Raw genomic sequence first — 18953 nt, 5'->3', positions numbered from 1 at the left:
TCTGCCTGCACTAAAGATCTCCGAGGAAGAGGTAAACAGGCTCTTTCAGCGCAAGAAAACAAAGAAAGCTGGAGGACCTGATAAAGTCTCCCCATCATGTCTGAAAGCCTGCGCACATCAACTCGCTCCGATCTTCACAAGGATCTTCAACAAGTCACTGGAGAAATGTGAGGTCCCCTCCTGCCTCAAACGATCCACCATCATCCCGGTTCCCAAGAAACCCACCATCGTAGGATTAAATGACTACAGGCCTGTAGCCCTGACGTCTGTGGTCATGAAGTCCTTTGAGCGGCTGGTGTTGAAGCACCTGAAAGACATCACAGGCCCCCTGCTGGACCCCCTGCTATTTGCTTACCGAGCAAACAGTTCGGCAGATGATGCTGTTAACTTAGGTCTACACTTTATCCTGCAACACCTCGACCGTCCAGGGACGTACGCCAGGATCCTGTTTGTAGACTTCAGCTCGGCCTTCAACACCATCATACCAGACATCCTCCACCAGACCGACAACGGACCGACAGCAGAATGTGAGACTGGGGAGCAACTTCTCCCAATCCAGATCAATAAGTACTGGTGCCCCCCAGGGGTGTGTTCTATCCCCACCGTGAAACTCCTTAAGTTTGCAGACGACACCACTGTCATTGGACTGATCCAGGACGGTGATGAGTCTGCATACAGACATCAGGTGGATCGGCTGGTACACTGGTGCGGTCAGAACTACCTTGAACTGAACCCACTCAAGACTGTGGAAATGGTGGTGGACTTTCGGAGAACACCACCCCCATACACCCCCCTCACCATCTTCAACAACACTGTATCGGCCTTGGACCACTTCAGGTTCTTAGGAACCACCATCTCTGAGGACCTGAGATGGTCTTCACACATAGACACTGTTCGAAAGAAGGCCCAGCAGAGACTAGTACAGTCTCTGAGGCAACTCAAGAAGTTCAACCTTCCACAGGAGCTGATGGTCATCTTCTACACTGCCATCATTCAGTCTGTCTTGTCTTCATCCATCTCAGTGTGGTTTGTCTCATCCACAAAACAGGACAGGTCCACACTGCAATGAATAATCAGCACTCCAGAGAGAATAATCAGGGCTGACCTTCCCTCCATCCAGGACTTATACAGGTCTAGGGTCAGGAAAAGAGCTGAAAAATCTCTGCCGACCCCACATACCCTGCACATAAACTGTTTAGAGTTTTACCTTCAGGCCGTCGCTACAGAGCACTGTTTACTAAAACCAGCTGCCACATAGACAGTTTCTTCCCCCAGGCTGTTTCTCTGATGAACATTCAATAGAATACAGAACAACAGCATACAGATGTTGCAAATGCACCTTTTTTATTAGATATGTGTATATTGTACATTGTAAATTGTAAATTTGTATATTCTGTAATGCAAAAACAGAACAAAGGAGCAAAGTGTACCGGAGGCAAATTCCTTGTTTGTATGTCTCCAGATTTTGCAGGGATCAGAAAAACCACTAACCTGCTTTTGTCTTGAGTGGAACTTGAAATCCAGAGGGGAAACCTCAGGGTATAGTAAAAGTTTTTTATTCATAAAGACATGGTGGGTACACTAGCTGATGGGGGCTGGTGTTTGCGGTCAGTGAGCCAGGACAGTTCACTAGTGCTTTAGGAGGCATGCACATACCCCTGTTTCTAGGGTAAGTTAAAATAAACAATTTAATTTACGGACATAGTTTTATAATATGTAGGGAGACCAATAAATCCAAAGAAAATCTGCACACAATAGGATAACTTACAAAGGCCACACAGAGAGTTCTGCACAGCAGATCTTCAAACCAGAAACCTTGCAGTGAAGTGGAAGTGTGAATAAACAAACACAACCTCTGACCCAGGTGAAAGTTTCCTCGTGGTGTTTGTTATGTTATGGGATGTCTTTGTAAATATATAAGCTGGCCTACCTGAAAAAAAGATATCCCCTGTGCTAATAGGATGAAACCTTACTAAAGCTGTAGACGTTAATCCTAAATTATGAACATTATATGTTTATTAAGCATTATGTTGCACTATTTTTTGTGGTACTGGTGGCCTTCATATTGGCTGCGTTGAGGACTGTACATGGGTCATGTGTGTTACTCCTCCTGTGCCGCCTCGCCAGATGCTGCACTCTGCTAATGAATATGTCACAAAAAATAGAGTTAGTGAATAATTTCCCTTTATTCTTTATTCATTAAAATGAAAGTCTCAATATATGTATGAATATATTTTCTTGCTTAACACATCTGGAAAATATTTAATTTAGCGACAACTTCATGATAGTATAAAAACTTGAAGTTTCTGCCCTTCGATTCACTGTTTAGGACCACGGACCACATTACCCATAATTTCTTGATGCCCTTCATTCCATATATTCAAGGTTCATTCCATATATTCAGGTTTTATTTCATATATTCAGGTTTTATTCCATATTTTCAGATTTTTTAATAATAATAATAATTTCCTGAACGGCATGCCATAATATATATATATATATATATATATATATATATATGTATAAATTTACAGACTGGTTACCGCTATTTAGTGTCTAAAAGGGTACTGATTAAAAACACTTTTATTAAAAGTCTGGTCAAATACTGAGATTACATTTTCCAAATACGTACACTAACTGTGAGTAATATTCATACAAAAGATTTTCTCTTCTGAAAAGAAAATGCAGAACATGAATGTCAAGCACAGTGATGGATTATAAATATGAAATAAATATGAATTTGTTTTATAAATATTAGAAGTAAATTTGAATAAATATACATTTCAAAACATGATAAATTAAATAACAAACATACATATGAATAAATAATTAAACATTTCTTAAATTTTCTGAAAACTTCCTGTCCAGGTTTTAGTTAAATATAGCTACTGTAAAGACTGCTGTGAGCAAAAGGAAACTTGCTTTATGATTCACTGCTGAAGAGGTTGTTGTTGACAATGTGGTTGATTTTGTTGGAGTGGTGGTGGCTGTGGTTGTAGCAACTGTGATTGAGGAAGAAATGTCTGTTGCTGTAGCACCACTAGTACCTGGGAAAACAGCATTTTCTGTTGCAGCTGACGTTACTGGACCACCACTGACAGTTGTTTTAGCGAATGATGGAACAGCAGTGTTGCTTGTTGAACCAGCTGTGGCTACTGGGACAACTGTGTTTGTTGGAGCAGCAGTGGGTGTGATTAGGGCACCAGTGGTTATGGCTGGGGCAGATGTGTCTGAGATGGGTGCTGCAATGGTTGTGATTGGGGAAGTAGCCGCTGTGGTTGTTGTTAAAGAAGCTGTGGTTGTTGTTGAAGCAGCTGTGGTGGTTGAGGTGGGAGCAGCGGTGATTGTTGCTGAAACAGCTGTTGTTGTTGGAGAAACTGTGGTTGTTGTTGGAAGAACAGTGGTTGTTGTTGAAGCAGCTGTGGTGGTTGAGGTGGGAGCAGCGGTGATTGTTGCTGAAGCAGCTGTTGTTGTTGGAGAAACTATGGTTGTTGTTGGAAGAACAGTGGTTGTTGTTGAAGCAGCTGTGGTAGTTGTCGTGGGAGCAGCGGTGGTTGTTGCTGAAGCAGCTGTTGTTGTTGTTGGAGAAACTGTGGTTGTTGTTGGAAGAACAGTGGTTGTTGTTGAAGCAGCTGTGGTGGTTGTTGTGGGAGCAGCGGTGGTTGTTGCTGAAGCAGCTGTTGTTGTTGGAGAAACTGAGGTTGTTGTTGGAAGAACAGTGGTTGTTGTTGAAGCAGCTGTGGTGGCTGTTGTAGGAGCAGCGGTGGTTGTTGCTGAAGCAGCTGTTGTTGTTGTTGGAGAAACTGTGGTTGTAGTTGGAAGGTCTGTGGTTGTTGTCAGAGCAAATATGGTTGTTGTTGAAGCAACTGTGGTTGTTGTTGGAGAAGCTGTGGTTGTTGGAACAACTGTGGTTGTTGTTGAAGCAGCTGTGGTGGTTGTTGTGGGAGCAGCGGTGGTTGTTGCTGAAGCAGCTGTTGTTGTTGTTGGAGAAACTGTGGTTGTTGTTGGAAGAACAGTGTTTGTTGTTGAAGCAGCTGTGGTGGTTGTTGTGGGAGCAGCGGTGGTTGTTGCTGAAGCAGCTGTTGTTGTTGGAGAAACTGAGGTTGTTGTTGGAAGAACAGTGGTTGTTGTTGAAGCAGCTGTGGTGGCTGTTGTAGGAGCAGCGGTGGTTGTTGCTGAAGCAGCTGTTGTTGTTGGAGAAACTGTGGTTGTAGTTGGAAGGTCTGTGGTTGTTGTCAGAACAGATATGGTTGTTGTTGAAGCAGCCGTAGCTGTTGTAGTTGCAGCAGTGGTTGTTACAGCAGTGGTTGGTATTGGAGTAGTGGTGGTTGTGGTTGGGGCCGCAGTCATCATGGTTGTGGCTACACCTAAATGAAATTGACAATATTTCCTTTTTAATGGTGTCCAATCTAGTGTTTGGTTTTCTCTGATATTCATCAACAACACATCTTTGTGTCATTTGTATTCACTTACTAGCTACCAGAAGGAGTATCAATAAAATCTTCATCTTTTACCCTGGATTTCCTGTTAAAAAACAATTATTATTGTTAGCTGTTATTTATGTTAATGAATTTGTTTAAACTGAAAACCTTCTAGTACTCTACTGTTTTAACTATTTTCCTCATTGTATTGTTTTCCTATAACTGTTGCAATGTCAGTCACTCAGTTATTTTCTACACCGCTTCTTTCATTCTGTTTGGGGCTCTGCTTCTCTGACTCGCTCAGTGAAGGGTCTTCAAACCCTGTATGCCTTTGAATAAACTTATAAAGACAAAGCCCGGTCATTCTCTTGTTAATGAGTGATCTTCTCTCCCACTTTGATTAGACAATCCACAACAAGTTCATAGTCCTGTTTCCTGTCTTTACATTTCTTTTATGAAGTCGTTACACCAACACCTTCTTAAGAAACAGAAGATCAACAAGTGCTCAAACATTTGCCATATCCTCCGCAAAACAAATTATTTAAGAAAATAATTAGTTTTAAGTTACAAGTTACAAGTTACAAGGGCTCATTATATTAGCAATGAATGAAAGTAATTCAATTCAATTCAATTCAGTTTATTCATATGGCTCCAATTCACAACACATGTTGTCTCAAAGCACTTCACAAAGTCAGGTACATACATTACAATTAATCCTAACCATTGAACAGTACAGTTAGTTTCAGTTATTTATTCAAATTAGATAAAAAGTTTTTCTATGTAAGGACACCCCGCAGATTGCATCGAGTCAGAGACTTGTAGCAGCAGCAGAAAGTAGCACTTACTTGTTTTGTCTAATGAATATCTTTCACTGCAGTGGCAGAAGTTTTGATGCTCTGGGATCCTTCCTGCGTTCTGGTTGACTGGTTCTGTTTACCGGTTAAAAGCAAAGGCTTTATATCCATCCAGAGCAGGTAGTATGACATCAGGTGCACGCAAACATGGAAATTAGTAATTATGTGAACAATTATTTTTTAGGTGTGGCTACCCGTCTGTAATTTTTTTGTCTTTTATTTCTTTCTGAGCTGGTTGAGCAGCATTTGGTTTTTTCTTAGACATAAAAACGTAATGTTGAATTCAGAATTTTGTTTTTGCTGTTTGTATTTAATGAAGGTTATTTATACATATAAGCTGTTCTTTATTTTCCTTAAAGTTTAATCAAGTCCAAATTGCTACATTGCTTTAGACCAAGCAACAGTTTTAAATAATGGCCGGAATGACAAAACATGAAAAGAACAGCAGTGTATATAACTGACAAAAACAAGGCTAGAACAACACAGAAAATCCTGATAAAACCTGAGAAACATAACTGTAGCAGAACACAAACCAAAAGGCACTATGAGCTGAAAACAACCTCAAGAAAACAAACCCAAACTATAAAAACAATAAGCAGCAAGCAACAAGATTCCAAAACACAACTTAGAAAACATAATGATAATGACAAAAACCCAAATCCAAAAACCAAACACCCCCAAATCATGACAAATATTTAGTCAATATTTGTATAGATAATATTTATGAAAATTATTTAGGTGATCACACTAAGCCATTCAAGAGTTTGTGTTCACACAAAGTGATTTAGTTTGCTTTATTGAAAATAACTATCCATGACTTGAAGCTTAACTTTATTGTTGTTATATTCACAATGTTTTATGGTTTTTCTTTCAAATTTTGCTTAGATTTTTAAGTGTTTGAGAGTTTTTGTTTTTTTTTCCTGAACAGCTAAATTTCAGTCATTATGTTTGGTCTATACTTTTGTTTGAAACTAGAATGAAAGAGCTGATATAAATTTTAAGACCAACAGCTGGTCCAGAGGTGCAATATTGTATTGTAAGGTGTAGGAAGAAGATTAAATCAAATCAGGCCTTACTAATGTCAGTTGTATGGAACCACGCAGGTTTTATTGTTTTTTTTTTTTTATTGTTAATATGAATCATAAAAAAGGAGCCTTTGTATCTCCCAAATGTTTTATGGTTTTTGTTTATGCTCGGAAGACTGATAACGTACAAAGTTTGATGGTGCCTCACTGTACTGGAATGTAAAATATCTGACGCAAAGCACCAAACTCTGACATCAAGAGACATCCACTGTGTGACTGAGTCATGCCTTTCTATGTAAATACTGACTTTATTCCATCCATTACTTAGAACATTCTAACATCATAGGAACAAAAAACTGTTTTCAGCCCTAAATTATTGAACAACAAATGTTGTACAGATAACAGAACTATTTTAACTGATGTCAGTAAAGCTCCAGCTGCGTGTTTTTCATAGGGAATCCTTTGTATATCTAATAGTTTATTCTTTACTCATTGTGATCATGTCAGTCTTACTTTGGTTTTAAACAGATACCAATGCAGAAGCCTGAAGAAATATCTTTGATAGGCTGGTTTTGTCTTATATAATGTGTATATGTCTCTTTAAGAGTTGAACAGATGAGGTCAGACAAGCATATTGACGTTTGTGCTCTTGTTTCACATGTCGTTAGCCCTATAGTGTAATTGCCTAAGTCATATTCTCCAAAATATGGGGAATATGTCTTAGATAATTATTTTATGAGGCTAACGATGTATTAACTGCAATTTTACTTTTAAAGGCCAGATGCACCTTAAATTTCACCTTCTGACATCCACAAGAGCTTTCACAAAGTTTGCTTAAATGAATTGTTTGCTAATTGTTTTATCGCAGTCAGTTTTTGTTCAAATTGTAATTATGTGAACAATGCTTTTTTAGGTGTGGCTACCTGCCTGTAACTTTTTTTTCTTTATTTCGTTCTGAGCTGGTTGAGCAGCATTTGTTTTTCTTTTTAGAGATAAAACATAATGTTGAATTCAGAGTTTTGTTCTTGCTGTTTGTATTTATTGAAGGTTATTTATACATATAACATGTTCTTTTATTTTCCTTAAAGTTTAATCAAGTCTACATTGCTACATTGCTTCAGACCAAGCAACAGTTTTAAATAATGGCATATAAATATAAATAATGGCAGAACATACAAAGACTGTTAGTGTGTTTTTGAATATAAATTCACAATAATATTACCAAAAAGATTATCCTTTTCCTGTGAGGTTAATACAGTTTGAGCTTTTTTATGTAGCAAGAAAAAACATACTTACTTACATAGTACTTACAATTTCTAAACGTTTTCTAAGATTTCCCAGTTACATCAATATTGTAAGGTTTGGCGAGATGGTGGAGCCTGGAATGCAGCCAACTAGACATCTTAATTTGTAAGTAAAGGTATAACGTAAAGCAAAACAAAATTCACTTACAGGTGGAGGCAGAAGAAAACAAACAGACTAAACATGAACGGGTGGCAAAGAGAATGGATTCGTAACGCTTCCGCAAGGAATAAACAGAACAGCAGTGTATATATGGAGCATGATGCAGGTAAAACAAGGAAACTGATTGCATGGTGCAGGTAGACCGAATGAAGCCGAAAATAGCTGACAAAAACAAGGCTAGAACAACACAGAAAATCCTGATAAAACCTAAGAAACATACTGTAGCGGAACACCAAAAGAAACAATGAACTGAAAACAACCACAAGAAAATAACCATAAACTATTAAAACAATAAGCAGCAAGCAACAAGATTCCAAAACACAACTTAGAAAACATAATGATAATGAGAAAAACCCAAAAACCAAACAACCCCAAATCATGACAAATATGTAATCAATATTTGTATAGATAGTAAAATATTGATTCTAGAGAGAGCTGATATAAACTTTAAGACCAACAGCTGGTCCGGAGGTGCAATATTGTATTGTAAAGTGTAGGAAAAAGATTCAATCAAATCAGGCCTTGCTAATGTCAGTTGTATGGAACCACGCAAGTTGGATTGTTTTTTTTTTATATTATTATTCTTAATATGAATCAAAATGAAAAAAGGAGCTGTTTTATCTCCCAATTGTTTTATGGTTTTTGTTTATGCTCGAAAGACTGATGCAAAGTTTGATGGTGCCTCAATGTACTGGAATGTAAAATATCTGACGCAGAGCACCAAACTCTGACATCAAGAGACATCCACTGTGTGACTGAGTCATGCCTGAGTCATGACTTCATTCCATCCATTACTTAGAACATTCTAACATCATAGGAACAAAAAACTATAATATATTTTTTTATTATTATGCGAGTGTGTGCACTCATTTTTCAGCACAATTATTTAAAAGAGCTTAAACACTTTTTTGATAATTAAATTCTCATTGTATTTTTTTAAACCACTAACAGCGTTCAAACTCAAAAATATGTTCTTTGACATTAACTTCTTTTTTTGTCTATCCATTTCATAATAAACCAGAATTATCTATAAATATAAGTTATTAGATGACAGTGTTTTGTTATTCCAAGAGGAGCACATGAAATGATTTCTTATGTGACTCAGTCAGAACAGGAAGGGTTTCTGACGTCACACTCTTGGAGTGACACTTACAGTATGCAGATTGTTCTGTTCTTGGAGCCATGCAAGCAGAGTCCACCCTTTAATTAGACTTCCATCACATTAGCAGTTTTTATGTCAGACACAATAAAAGTAAGTCACACATGCTGAAAAATGTTTGCCCCAGGGTTTTTATCACATGAAATCATTTCTGCCTGTAGCCTTCAGATTTTACAATCACTTAATATAATTTTTCTCCAGACTCTTTTCTAGATTTATTTACAGATTAACATATTTTCATGTACATGGTTATTATTTTATTTATTTATTTATTTTCAGTCATATTTAAATTACTTAATTATAAATTTCTATCACTTATGGTTACATTTCTATTATTAATATTTAACACCTTGGATGGAGTAGCTCGTCACAAAATAAGCAATTTCCCTTTGGGATCAATAAAGTATATTCTATTCGATAGATAGATAGATAGATAGATAGATAGATAGATAGATAGATAGATAGATAGATAGATAGATAGATAGATAGATAGATAGATAGATAGATAGATAGATAGATAGATAGATAGATAGATAGATAGATAGATAGATAGACAGACAGACAGACAGACAGACAGATAGATAGATAGATAGATAGATAGATAGATAGATAGATAGATAGATAGATAGATAGATAGATAGATAGATAGATAGATAGATAGATAGATAGATAGATAGATAGATAGATAGATAGATAGATAGATAGATAGATAGATAGATAGATAGATAGATAGATAGATAGATAGATAGATAGATAGATAGATAGATAGATAGATAGATAGATAGATAGATAGATAGATAGATAGATAGATAGATAGATAGATAGATAGATAGATAGATAGATAGATGATAGAGATAATGCAATACATCACTGTAAAATACAAATATTTTAATTAAATATGTCTGTGGAATTATTAAAAATGTATTTACCCAGAGTATTTTTCATCAAACACTATTCCAATCGTCATTACACCCTGTGTTGTTCCCAAGCCTCGTCTGAGAATTGGGGACAACTCTCCCTGGCAAGTTTAAATATTCAGCCGATCTTTAACAAACTAGATACAGCTTTTACTGATAACAACTGATAATGATTACGCATTATAAATGTTTATTAGAAATTATCATTAATAGTCATAATTTTTAAGGAGTATATTCTAACCAAAAATCTTTTCTTACGAATAAAGATCAGAGATACACTGTGTGATTAATGGGGTCACATCACTTAATATTTACAATTAGTTAATTATCATTTATTATTCATATTTATTAACCAAATCCACACCAAATGTCACTGTGTTATCAATCGTTTTAACGAATGGTGTGGAACACTAACCTTATCTTGACAATCACTCTTACATAAAAAAACACAAAGGCTATGTCTCTATCTATGTGAAAATTTATTAAACCAATATTCCCTCTTACAAATGGCTAATTTGGTCAACAAGAGAGCGCCCTAGGGAGTGCCCTAGAGAGTGCCCTTGGGAGCGGCTTATCTCTTTATCAGCATACAGTCCTAAAAGCCCCCAAAGAGGGAAATCCGTGAACACAAAGTGCCATAAACTGTGAAACAATGAGATGAACACAAGGCTCAGTCCGTAGCTTCATTCTACTTTAAGAATCTACCTCATCTTCAACTGAGTCAGCACAAAGTTGTTAAAACACAGTAAACGCTTCTGAGTTCAACAGTATTAAACTGCCATCGGATGGTTCTGCAGAACTTCAGTGAATCATTATATGCAACATACAACTGAGTTAAATGAATAGTGATTCTAAAATCACCCTAACTGTCCTGCTTTGTCCTGCCCAGGCAATTTTTATAGTACCAACAAAAAGGCAACGCAATTACATGGTGTCGTCTTCTCTAGAGCAGCAAGTAGAAATCGGGCTTCGTTTGTCATACATCTATGACAAAACTCAGGAACAGTCAACTATAAATTTCAGTAGAAAAAGGGGGAAAATGATGGGCCGTTTGCAGTCAAATAGAATGAAACAAAAGAGGAAAAATTTTTCTCCTTTGGAAAACCTCTGAGAATTTTTCTTGATTTGCGCATTACAGACGCTCCTTCGATCGGTAAAGTAAATGTCCTGGTCTTTTTATCCCAGCAAGATTTTTAGCTCTATCAAGGTCCTCATGAGGTTAGCCAGTGATGGAGAATGGAATGGAAATCCATCTGCAAGCTTTTGATTCTCCAGAGATCGCCTCCATGCATATGTATTGGGGCCACTATGACTGGAAATGGCAGTTAAGAGTTTGTTTCCTTGGCTTTTTATAAGCTCTGATGATGTCGGAGCTGTGATGCCTGCCGAGCTGCGACGTCCATTGCTGCGACGCATGCTGAGCTGTGCAGTACAGTCATTTACCTGTGCAAAATGACAGGTGTGTTCCCCAACAACCTTGAAAGACAGGACTCCATTCTTCGTTAGTGAGAGCCGTTCTCTGTTTTTTACTACTTCGCTTGCTTATTGTGCTCCTTATTGCATTCTCCACACTTGCTACTTTTTTTCAATTTAATTTAATTTTAAATGATATAATATTTATTATTTAGGTGACTAAATGTGGAAATAGACAGTGGAGGGTTAGAGCAAACAGAGCATTGCTCACTGTTTTGTTTTCGAATTGTGTCATGGCTATTTCGACCAAACAACTCAAGTACCCTCTTTTTCCTTTCTATTTTGTTACCTTTTCCTTTCTTTCTTTTGTTTTTATATTACAAACAACACTAAAATGCTTTTAATGTACATAACACTTTGAGTAAAAAACTACATGGGTATTTCATATTTCTATTTTGATTATTTATATTTAATCATATGAAAATATATACATAAGACTTTTTTGCATGTACATACTGTGGCTCTATTTTGCAACTTTTGACAAACATTAATCTGACTACAGATGAACATTGTTGTGAATTTTATCTACAGATGCCAGGTTTTCCAAAATTATTATATTTAACACTATATTAGGCATAAAATGGCTTGCTCAAAATATTGCACGTACATTTAAAAAAATACAGATCCTGAAAATTCAGTTCCCTTTCAAGAGCCATAAGTCCAGTCACAACTGTAGAAGGTCTCATGGCTGAACAAATGTTTGTATGCTAATTTGTAAATCTACCAAATATGTTCTCATAGAGCAAAATGCGAAAAAGTATATAGTAAAAGATTTTATCCATGGGTACACAAGCTGCTGGGGGATGATGTTAGCGGTCAGTGAGCCACGACAGTTCATTAATCCACCAGAAGGCCTACACAAAGACACACCACACAAGCATGCACATACCCTTATTTCTACGGTAAGTTAAATAAACAAGTTAATTGCCAAGCATCAATATATCCAGAGAAATTCTGCACAAAATAGGAGAACTTTAAATGCCACACAGAAAGATCTGCACAGTAAGACTTCAAGCCAAAAACCTTGCAATGAAGTGGAAGTGCAAATAAACAAACACAATTTCTGATCCTGGTGACATTTTTGTCTTGGTGTTCATGTTTTTCAGGTGAAATAAAGTTGCATAAATAAATTATCTCATAGTATTGTTTAATATTTCTGTAGGCAATTGATGCTATACATTGGGATGTTTTTGTCAATTTATAAGCTGACTATCGTCAAAAAATTCATGAAAAGGTGGCAGAAACATACAAAGTTCACGCAAAATCACCTGTGTAGCTGAGATTTGAACCAGAGATCTCTTATGCTAAATTAATGCAACCTTACTAATCCTGTAGAAGGTCATTCTGAAATATAGACATTGTGGCATTTTTATCCAGTATTATGCTGCACTTTTTTTTGGCTCTAGTTACCTTTATCTTGTCAGTATATACTTTATATTCACTGACAGAAATGTGATGGAGAGAGGGGAAGACATGCAGCAAAGGTGAACGGTCGGGACCCGAAACTGTGATGACCTCTTCGAGCACTGTAGTCACTATACATGGGTGGCATGCATTACCCCTGCGGAACCCCCACACCGGATGCTACACTGTCTTAATATATATGAAGCATATTGTGGATGCCTTATATAAACGTCACACAAATCAAATTAATCTTAATAATGGATTTTTTTGTTCTTTATTTTTTTTAAATAAACAATTATATTATATATATATATATATATATATATATATATATATATTACCGACCAGTCTGCTCTGTGCAGCACATTTCTTGTCTAACTATGTACTAACAATGAACACTTTTGTTAATGCAGAAAATGCAGAAAATTAATGTTAAGCACAGTGATGGATTTATAGATATAAAATAAACATTATTTGGTTTATACATACTAAAACTAAATGTAAACAGACATTGCAAAACAAGATCAATTAAATAACAAAAATACATAAATAAATAAAATAATGAAAAATCTTAGACATTTTCTAACAATTTTTATTTCAGGATATCTATAAATATATCTATATATATATATATATATATATATATATATATATATAGATATATATGTATATTTGTATACAGTTATAGACCTCTCACTGCTATTTAGTGTCTAAAAGGGTACTGATTAAAAACACTTTTGTTAAAAGTCTGGACACATACTGAGATTACATTTTCCAAATACGTACACTAACTGTGAGTAATATTCAAACACAATTTACATAAGATTTTCTCTTCTGAAAACAAAATGCAGAACATTAATGTCAAGCACAGTGATGGATTTATAAATATGAAATAAATATGAATTTGTTTTATGAATATTAGAAGTAAATTTAAATAGATATACATTTCAAAACACAATAAATTAAATAAACATACATATGAATAAATAGTTAAAATGTTTTGACATTTTTTGAAAACTTCCTGTCCAAGTTTTAGTTAAATATAGCTACTGTAAAGACTGCTGTGAGCAAAAGGAAACTTGCTTTATGATTCACTGCTGAAGAGGCTGTTGTTGACAATGTGGTTGATTTTGTTGGAGTGGTGGTGGCTGTGGTTGTAGAAACTGTGGTTGAGGAAGAAATGTCTGTTGCTGTAGCACCACTAGTACCTGGGAAAACAGAACTTTCTGTTGCAGCTGATGTTACTGGACCACTGGGAGCAGCTGTGGTTATTGTTGAAGCAGCTGTGGTTGTTGTTGGGAGAGTTTTGATTGTTGTTGGAGCAGCAGTGATTGTTGTTGAACCAGTTGTTGCTGGAGAAGCTGTGGTCGTAATTGGAAGAGTTGTACTTGTTTTCAAGGCAGATGTGGTTGTTGTTAGAGCAGCTGTTGTTGTTGTTGTGGCAGCAGCTGTGGTTGTTGTTGAAGAAGCTGTGGTTGTTGTTGGGAGAGTTGTGATTGTTGTTGGAGCAGCAGTGGTTGTTGTTGAAGCAGCTGTTGTTGTTGGAGAAACTGTCGTGGTTGGAACAGCTGTAGTTGTTGTTGGTAGAGTTGTGGGAGCAGCTGTGGTTATTGTTGAAACAGCTGTGGTTGTTGTTGGTAGAGTTGTGATTGTTGTTGGAGCAGCAGTGGTTGTTGTTGAAGCATCTGTGGTGCTTGTTGAAGCAGCATTGGTTGTTGTTAGAGCAGATGTGGTTGTTGTTGGAGAAGCTGTTTTTGTTGTGGGAGCAACAGTGATTGTTGTTGAACCAGTTGTTGCTGGAGAAGCTGTGGTCGTAATTGGAAGAGTTGTACTTGTTTTCAAGGCAGATGTGGTTGTTGTTAGAGCAGCTGTTGTTGTTGTTGTGGCAGCAGCTGTGGTTGTTGTTGGAGCAGCTGTGGTTGTTGTTGGGAGAGTTGTGATTGTTGTTGGAGCAGCAGTGGTTGTTGTTGAAGCAGCTGTTGTTGTTGGAGAAACTGTCGTGGTTGGAACAGCTGTAGTTGTTGTTGGTAGAGTTGTGGGAGCAGCTGTGGTTATTGTTGAAACAGCTGTGGTTGTTGTTGGTAGAGTTGTGATTGTTGTTGGAGCAGCAGTGGTTGTTGTTGAAGCATCTGTGGTGCTTGTTGAAGCAGCATTGGTTGTTGTTAGAGCAGATGTGGTTGTTGTTGGAGAAGCTGTTTTTGTTGTGGGAGCAACTGTGGTTGTTGTTGAACCAGTTGTTGCTGGAGAAGCTGTGGTCGTAATCTGAAGAGTTGTACTTGTTTTCAAGGCAGATGTGGTTGTTGTTAGAGCAGGTGTTTTTGTGGCAGCAGCTGTGGTTGTTGTTGAAGCAGCTGTGGTTGTTGTTGGGAGAGTTGTAATTATTGTTGGAGCAGCAGGGGTTGTTGTTGAAGCAGCTGTTGTTGTTGGAGAAACTGTCGTGGTTGGAACAGCTGTAGTTGTTGTTGGTAGAGTTGTGGGAGCAGCTGTGGTTATTGTTGGGAGAGTTGTGATTGTTGTTGGAGCAGCAGGGGTTGTTGTTGAAGCAGCTGTTGTTGTTGGAGAAACTGTCGTGGTTGGAACAGCTGTAGTTGTTGTTGGTAGAGTTGTGGGAGCAGCTGTGGTTATTGTTGAAACAGCTGTGGTTGTTGTTGGTAGAGTTGTGATTGTTATTGGAGCAGCTGTGGTTGTTGTTGAAGCAGCTGTGGTTGTTGTTGGGAGAGTTGTGATTGTTGTTGGAGCAGCAGGGGTTGTTGTTGAAGCAGCTGTTGTTGTTGGAGAAACTGTCGTGGTTGGAACAGCTGTAGTTGTTGTTGGTAGAGTTGTGGGAGCAGCTGTGGTTATTGTTGAAACAGCTGTGGTTGTTGTTGGTAGAGTTGTGATTGTTGTTGGAGCAGCAGTGGTTGTTGTTGAAGCATCTGTGGTGCTTGTTGAAGCAGCATTGGTTGTTGTTAGAGCAGATGTGGTTGTTGTTGGAGAAGCTGTTTTTGTTGTGGGAGCAACTGTGGTTGTTGTTGAACCAGTTGTTGCTGGAGAAGCTGTGGTCGTAATTGGAAGAGTTGTACTTGTTTTCAAGGCAGATGTGGTTGTTGTTAGAGCAGGTGTTTTTGTGGCAGCAGCTGTGGTTGTTGTTGAAGCAGCTGTGGTTGTTGTTGGGAGAGTTGTGATTATTGTTGGAGCAGCAGGGGTTGTTGTTGAAGCAGCTGTTGTTGGAGAAACTGTCGTGGTTGGAACAGCTGTAGTTGTTGTTGGTAGAGTTGTGGGAGCAGCTGTGGTTATTGTTGGGAGAGTTGTGATTGTTGTTGGAGCAGCAGGGGTTGTTGTTGAAGCAGCTGTTGTTGTTGGAGAAACTGTCGTGGTTGGAACAGCTGTAGTTGTTGTTGGTAGAGTTGTGGGAGCAGCTGTGGTTATTGTTGAAACAGCTGTGGTTGTTGTTGGTAGAGTTGTGATTGTTATTGGAGCAGCTGTGGTTGTTGTTGAAGCAGCTGTGGTTGTTGTTGGGAGAGTTGTGATTGTTGTTGGAGCAGCAGGGGTTGTTGTTGAAGCAGCTGTTGTTGTTGTTGGGAGAGTTGTGATTATTGTTGGAGCAGCAGGGGTTGTTGTTGAAGCAGCTGTTGTTGGAGAAACTGTCGTGGTTGGAACAGCTGTAGTTGTTGTTGGTAGAGTTGTGGGAGCAGCTGTGGTTATTGTTGAAACAGCTGTGGTTGTTGTTGGTAGAGTTGTGATTGTTGTTGGAGCAGCAGTGGTTGTTGTTGAAGCATCTGTGGTGCTTGTTGAAGCAGCATTGGTTGTTGTTAGAGCAGATGTGGTTGTTGTTGAACCAGTTGTTGCTGGAGAAGCTGTGGTCGTAATTGGAAGAGTTGTACTTGTTTTCAAGGCAGATGTGGTTGTTGTTAGAGCAGGTGTTGTTGTGGCAGCAGCTGTGGTTGTTGTTGAAGCAGCTGTGGTTGTTGTTGGGAGAGTTGTGATTATTGTTGGAGCAGCAGGGGTTGTTGTTGAAGCAGCTGTTGTTGTTGGAGAAACTGTCGTGGTTGGAACAGCTGTAGTTGTTGTTGGTAGAGTTGTGGGAGCAGCTGTGGTTATTGTTGGGACAGTTGTGATTGTTGTTGGAGCAGCAGGGGTTGTTGTTGAAGCAACTGTTGTTGTTGGAGAAACTGTCGTGGTTGGAACAGCTATAGTTGTTGTTGGTAGAGTTGTGGGAGCAGCTGTGGTTATTGTTGAAACAGCTGTGGTTGTTGTTGGTAGAGTTGTGATTGTTATTGGAGCAGCTGTGGTTGTTGTTGAAGCAGCTGTGGTTGTTGTTGGGAGAGTTGTGATTGTTGTTGGAGCAGCAGGGGTTGTTGTTGAAGCAGCTGTTGTTGTTGGAGAAACTGTCGTGGTTGGAACAGCTGTAGTTGTTGTTGGTAGAGTTGTGGGAGCAGCTGTGGTTATTGTTGGTAGAGTTGTGATTGTTATTGGAGCAGCAGTGGTTGTTGTTGAAGCATCTGTGGTGCTTGTTGAAGCAGCATTGGTTGTTGTTAGAGCAGATGTGGTTGTTGTTGGAGAAGCTGTTTTTGTTGTGGGAGCAACTGTGGTTGTTGTTGAACCAGTTGTTGCTGGAGAAGCTGTGGTCATAATTGGAAGAGTTGTACTTGTTTTCAAGGCAGATGTGGTTGTTGTTAGAGCAGCTGTTGTTGTTGTGGCAGCAGCTGTGGTTGTTGTTGTAGCAGCTGTGGTTGTTGTTGGGAGAGTTGTGATTGTTGTTGGAGCAGCAGTGGTTGTTGTTGAAGCAGCTGTTGTTGTTGGAGAAACTGTCGTGGTTGGAACAGCTGTAGTTGTTGTTGGTAGAGTTGTGGGAGCAGCTGTGGTTATTGTTGAAACAGCTGTGGTTGTTGTTGGTAGAGTTGTGATTGTTATTGGAGCAGCAGTGGTTGTTGTTGAAGCATCTGTGGTGCTTGTTGAAGCAGCATTGGTTGTTGTTAGAGCAGATGTGGTTGTTGTTGGAGAAGCTGTTTTTGTTGTGGGAGCAACTGTGGTTGTTGTTGAACCAGTTGTTGCTGGAGAAGCTGTGGTCATAATTGGAAGAGTTGTACTTGTTTTCAAGGCAGATGTGGTTGTTGTTAGAGCAGCTGTTGTTGTTGTTGTGGCAGCAGCTGTGGTTGTTGTTAAAGCAGCTGTGGTTGTTGTTGGGAGAGTTGTGATTGTTTTTGGAGCAGCAGTGGTTGTTGTTGAAACAGCTGTTGTTGTTGGAGAAACTGTCGTGGTTGGAACAGCTGTAGTTGTTGTTGGTAGAATTGTGGTTGTTGTGGGAGCAGCTGTGGTTGTTGTTGAAGCAGCTTTGGTTGTTGTTGGTGCAACTCTGGTGCTTGTTGAAGCAGCCATGGCTGTTGTAGTTGCAGCAGTGGTTGTTACAGCAGTGGTTGGAATTGAAGTAGTAGTGGTTGTGGTTGGGGCCGCAGTCATCATGGTTGTGGCTACACCTAAATGAAATTGACAATATTTCCTTTTTAATGGTGCCCAATCTGGTGTTTGGATTTCTCTGATATTTATCAACAACACATCTTTGTTTCATTTGTATTCGCTTACCGGCTACCAGAAGGAGTATCAATAAAATCTTCATCTTTTTTCCTGGATTTCCTGTTTAAAAACAATTATTATTGTTAGCTGTTATTTGTGTTAATGAATTTGTTTAAACTGAAAACCTTGTAGTACTCCCCTGTTTTAACCATTTTTCTCATGTTATCACTTTCCTGTATCTGTTACAATGCCTCTAAAGTCAGTCAGTCAGTCATTTTCTATACCACTTCTTCCATAGTGGGTCTCCAGCAGTCTATGGGCGTGAGGCGGGGTACACTCTAGACAGGGTGCTAGTCAAATTGCAGGGCAATACACAAACAAACATGCACTCACTCATTCATACACCTAAGGGCAATTTGGAGAGACCAATTAACCTAACAGGCATGTCTTTGGACTGTGGCAGGAAGCAGGAGTACCTGCTGAGAACCCACGGGGAGAACATGCAAACTCCATGAAGAAAGGCCACTGTGCAGCCCTGACTCTAAAGTAATATGTCAAAAGTAATTAAAATGTTTTCTAATTTTTACAATTAATTTTTTTTTAGATAGTATCATTCTTAGATCCTTCTTTTCCCCTAAACTTCTCTTTAGTTTTCCAAAACAAAAGAAAATGTATTAACATTGTTTTCTGCTATTGCATGAAGAAGTCCTTCAGTAAAGCATATATAAATGTGAGATAAATAC

The 18953-nt window shown here is 38.3% G+C and overlaps 1 protein-coding gene and 1 long non-coding RNA gene across 2 annotated transcripts; both read right to left on the bottom strand.

The window, feature by feature from the left end:
• Positions 1–4047: 4047 nt before the first annotated feature.
• On the bottom strand, positions 4048–5345 carry LOC124878908. Its single transcript, XR_007040892.1, has 3 exons — positions 5267–5345; positions 4474–4524; positions 4048–4367 (listed from the first exon to the last, which is right to left on the bottom strand). It is a non-coding gene; the product is annotated as an uncharacterized LOC124878908 (long non-coding RNA).
• Positions 5346–12150: 6805 nt separating this feature from the next.
• On the bottom strand, positions 12151–18712 carry LOC124878723 (GATA zinc finger domain-containing protein 14-like). Its single transcript, XM_047382810.1, has 4 exons — positions 18687–18712; positions 18280–18321; positions 17101–18173; positions 12151–12167 (listed from the first exon to the last, which is right to left on the bottom strand). The coding sequence occupies exons 1-4, from the start codon at positions 18710–18712 to the stop codon at positions 12151–12153; spliced, it is 1158 nt and encodes a 385-aa protein (XP_047238766.1).
• Between the last annotated feature and the right edge of the window lie 241 nt (positions 18713–18953).

The sequence above is a fragment of the Girardinichthys multiradiatus genome, chromosome 13 (assembly GCF_021462225.1).
Source record: "Girardinichthys multiradiatus isolate DD_20200921_A chromosome 13, DD_fGirMul_XY1, whole genome shotgun sequence".
NCBI lineage: Eukaryota > Metazoa > Chordata > Actinopteri > Cyprinodontiformes > Goodeidae > Girardinichthys > Girardinichthys multiradiatus.
The sequence above is the reverse complement of the archived record's forward strand: the minus strand, read 5'-3'. Positions and strand labels throughout refer to the sequence as shown.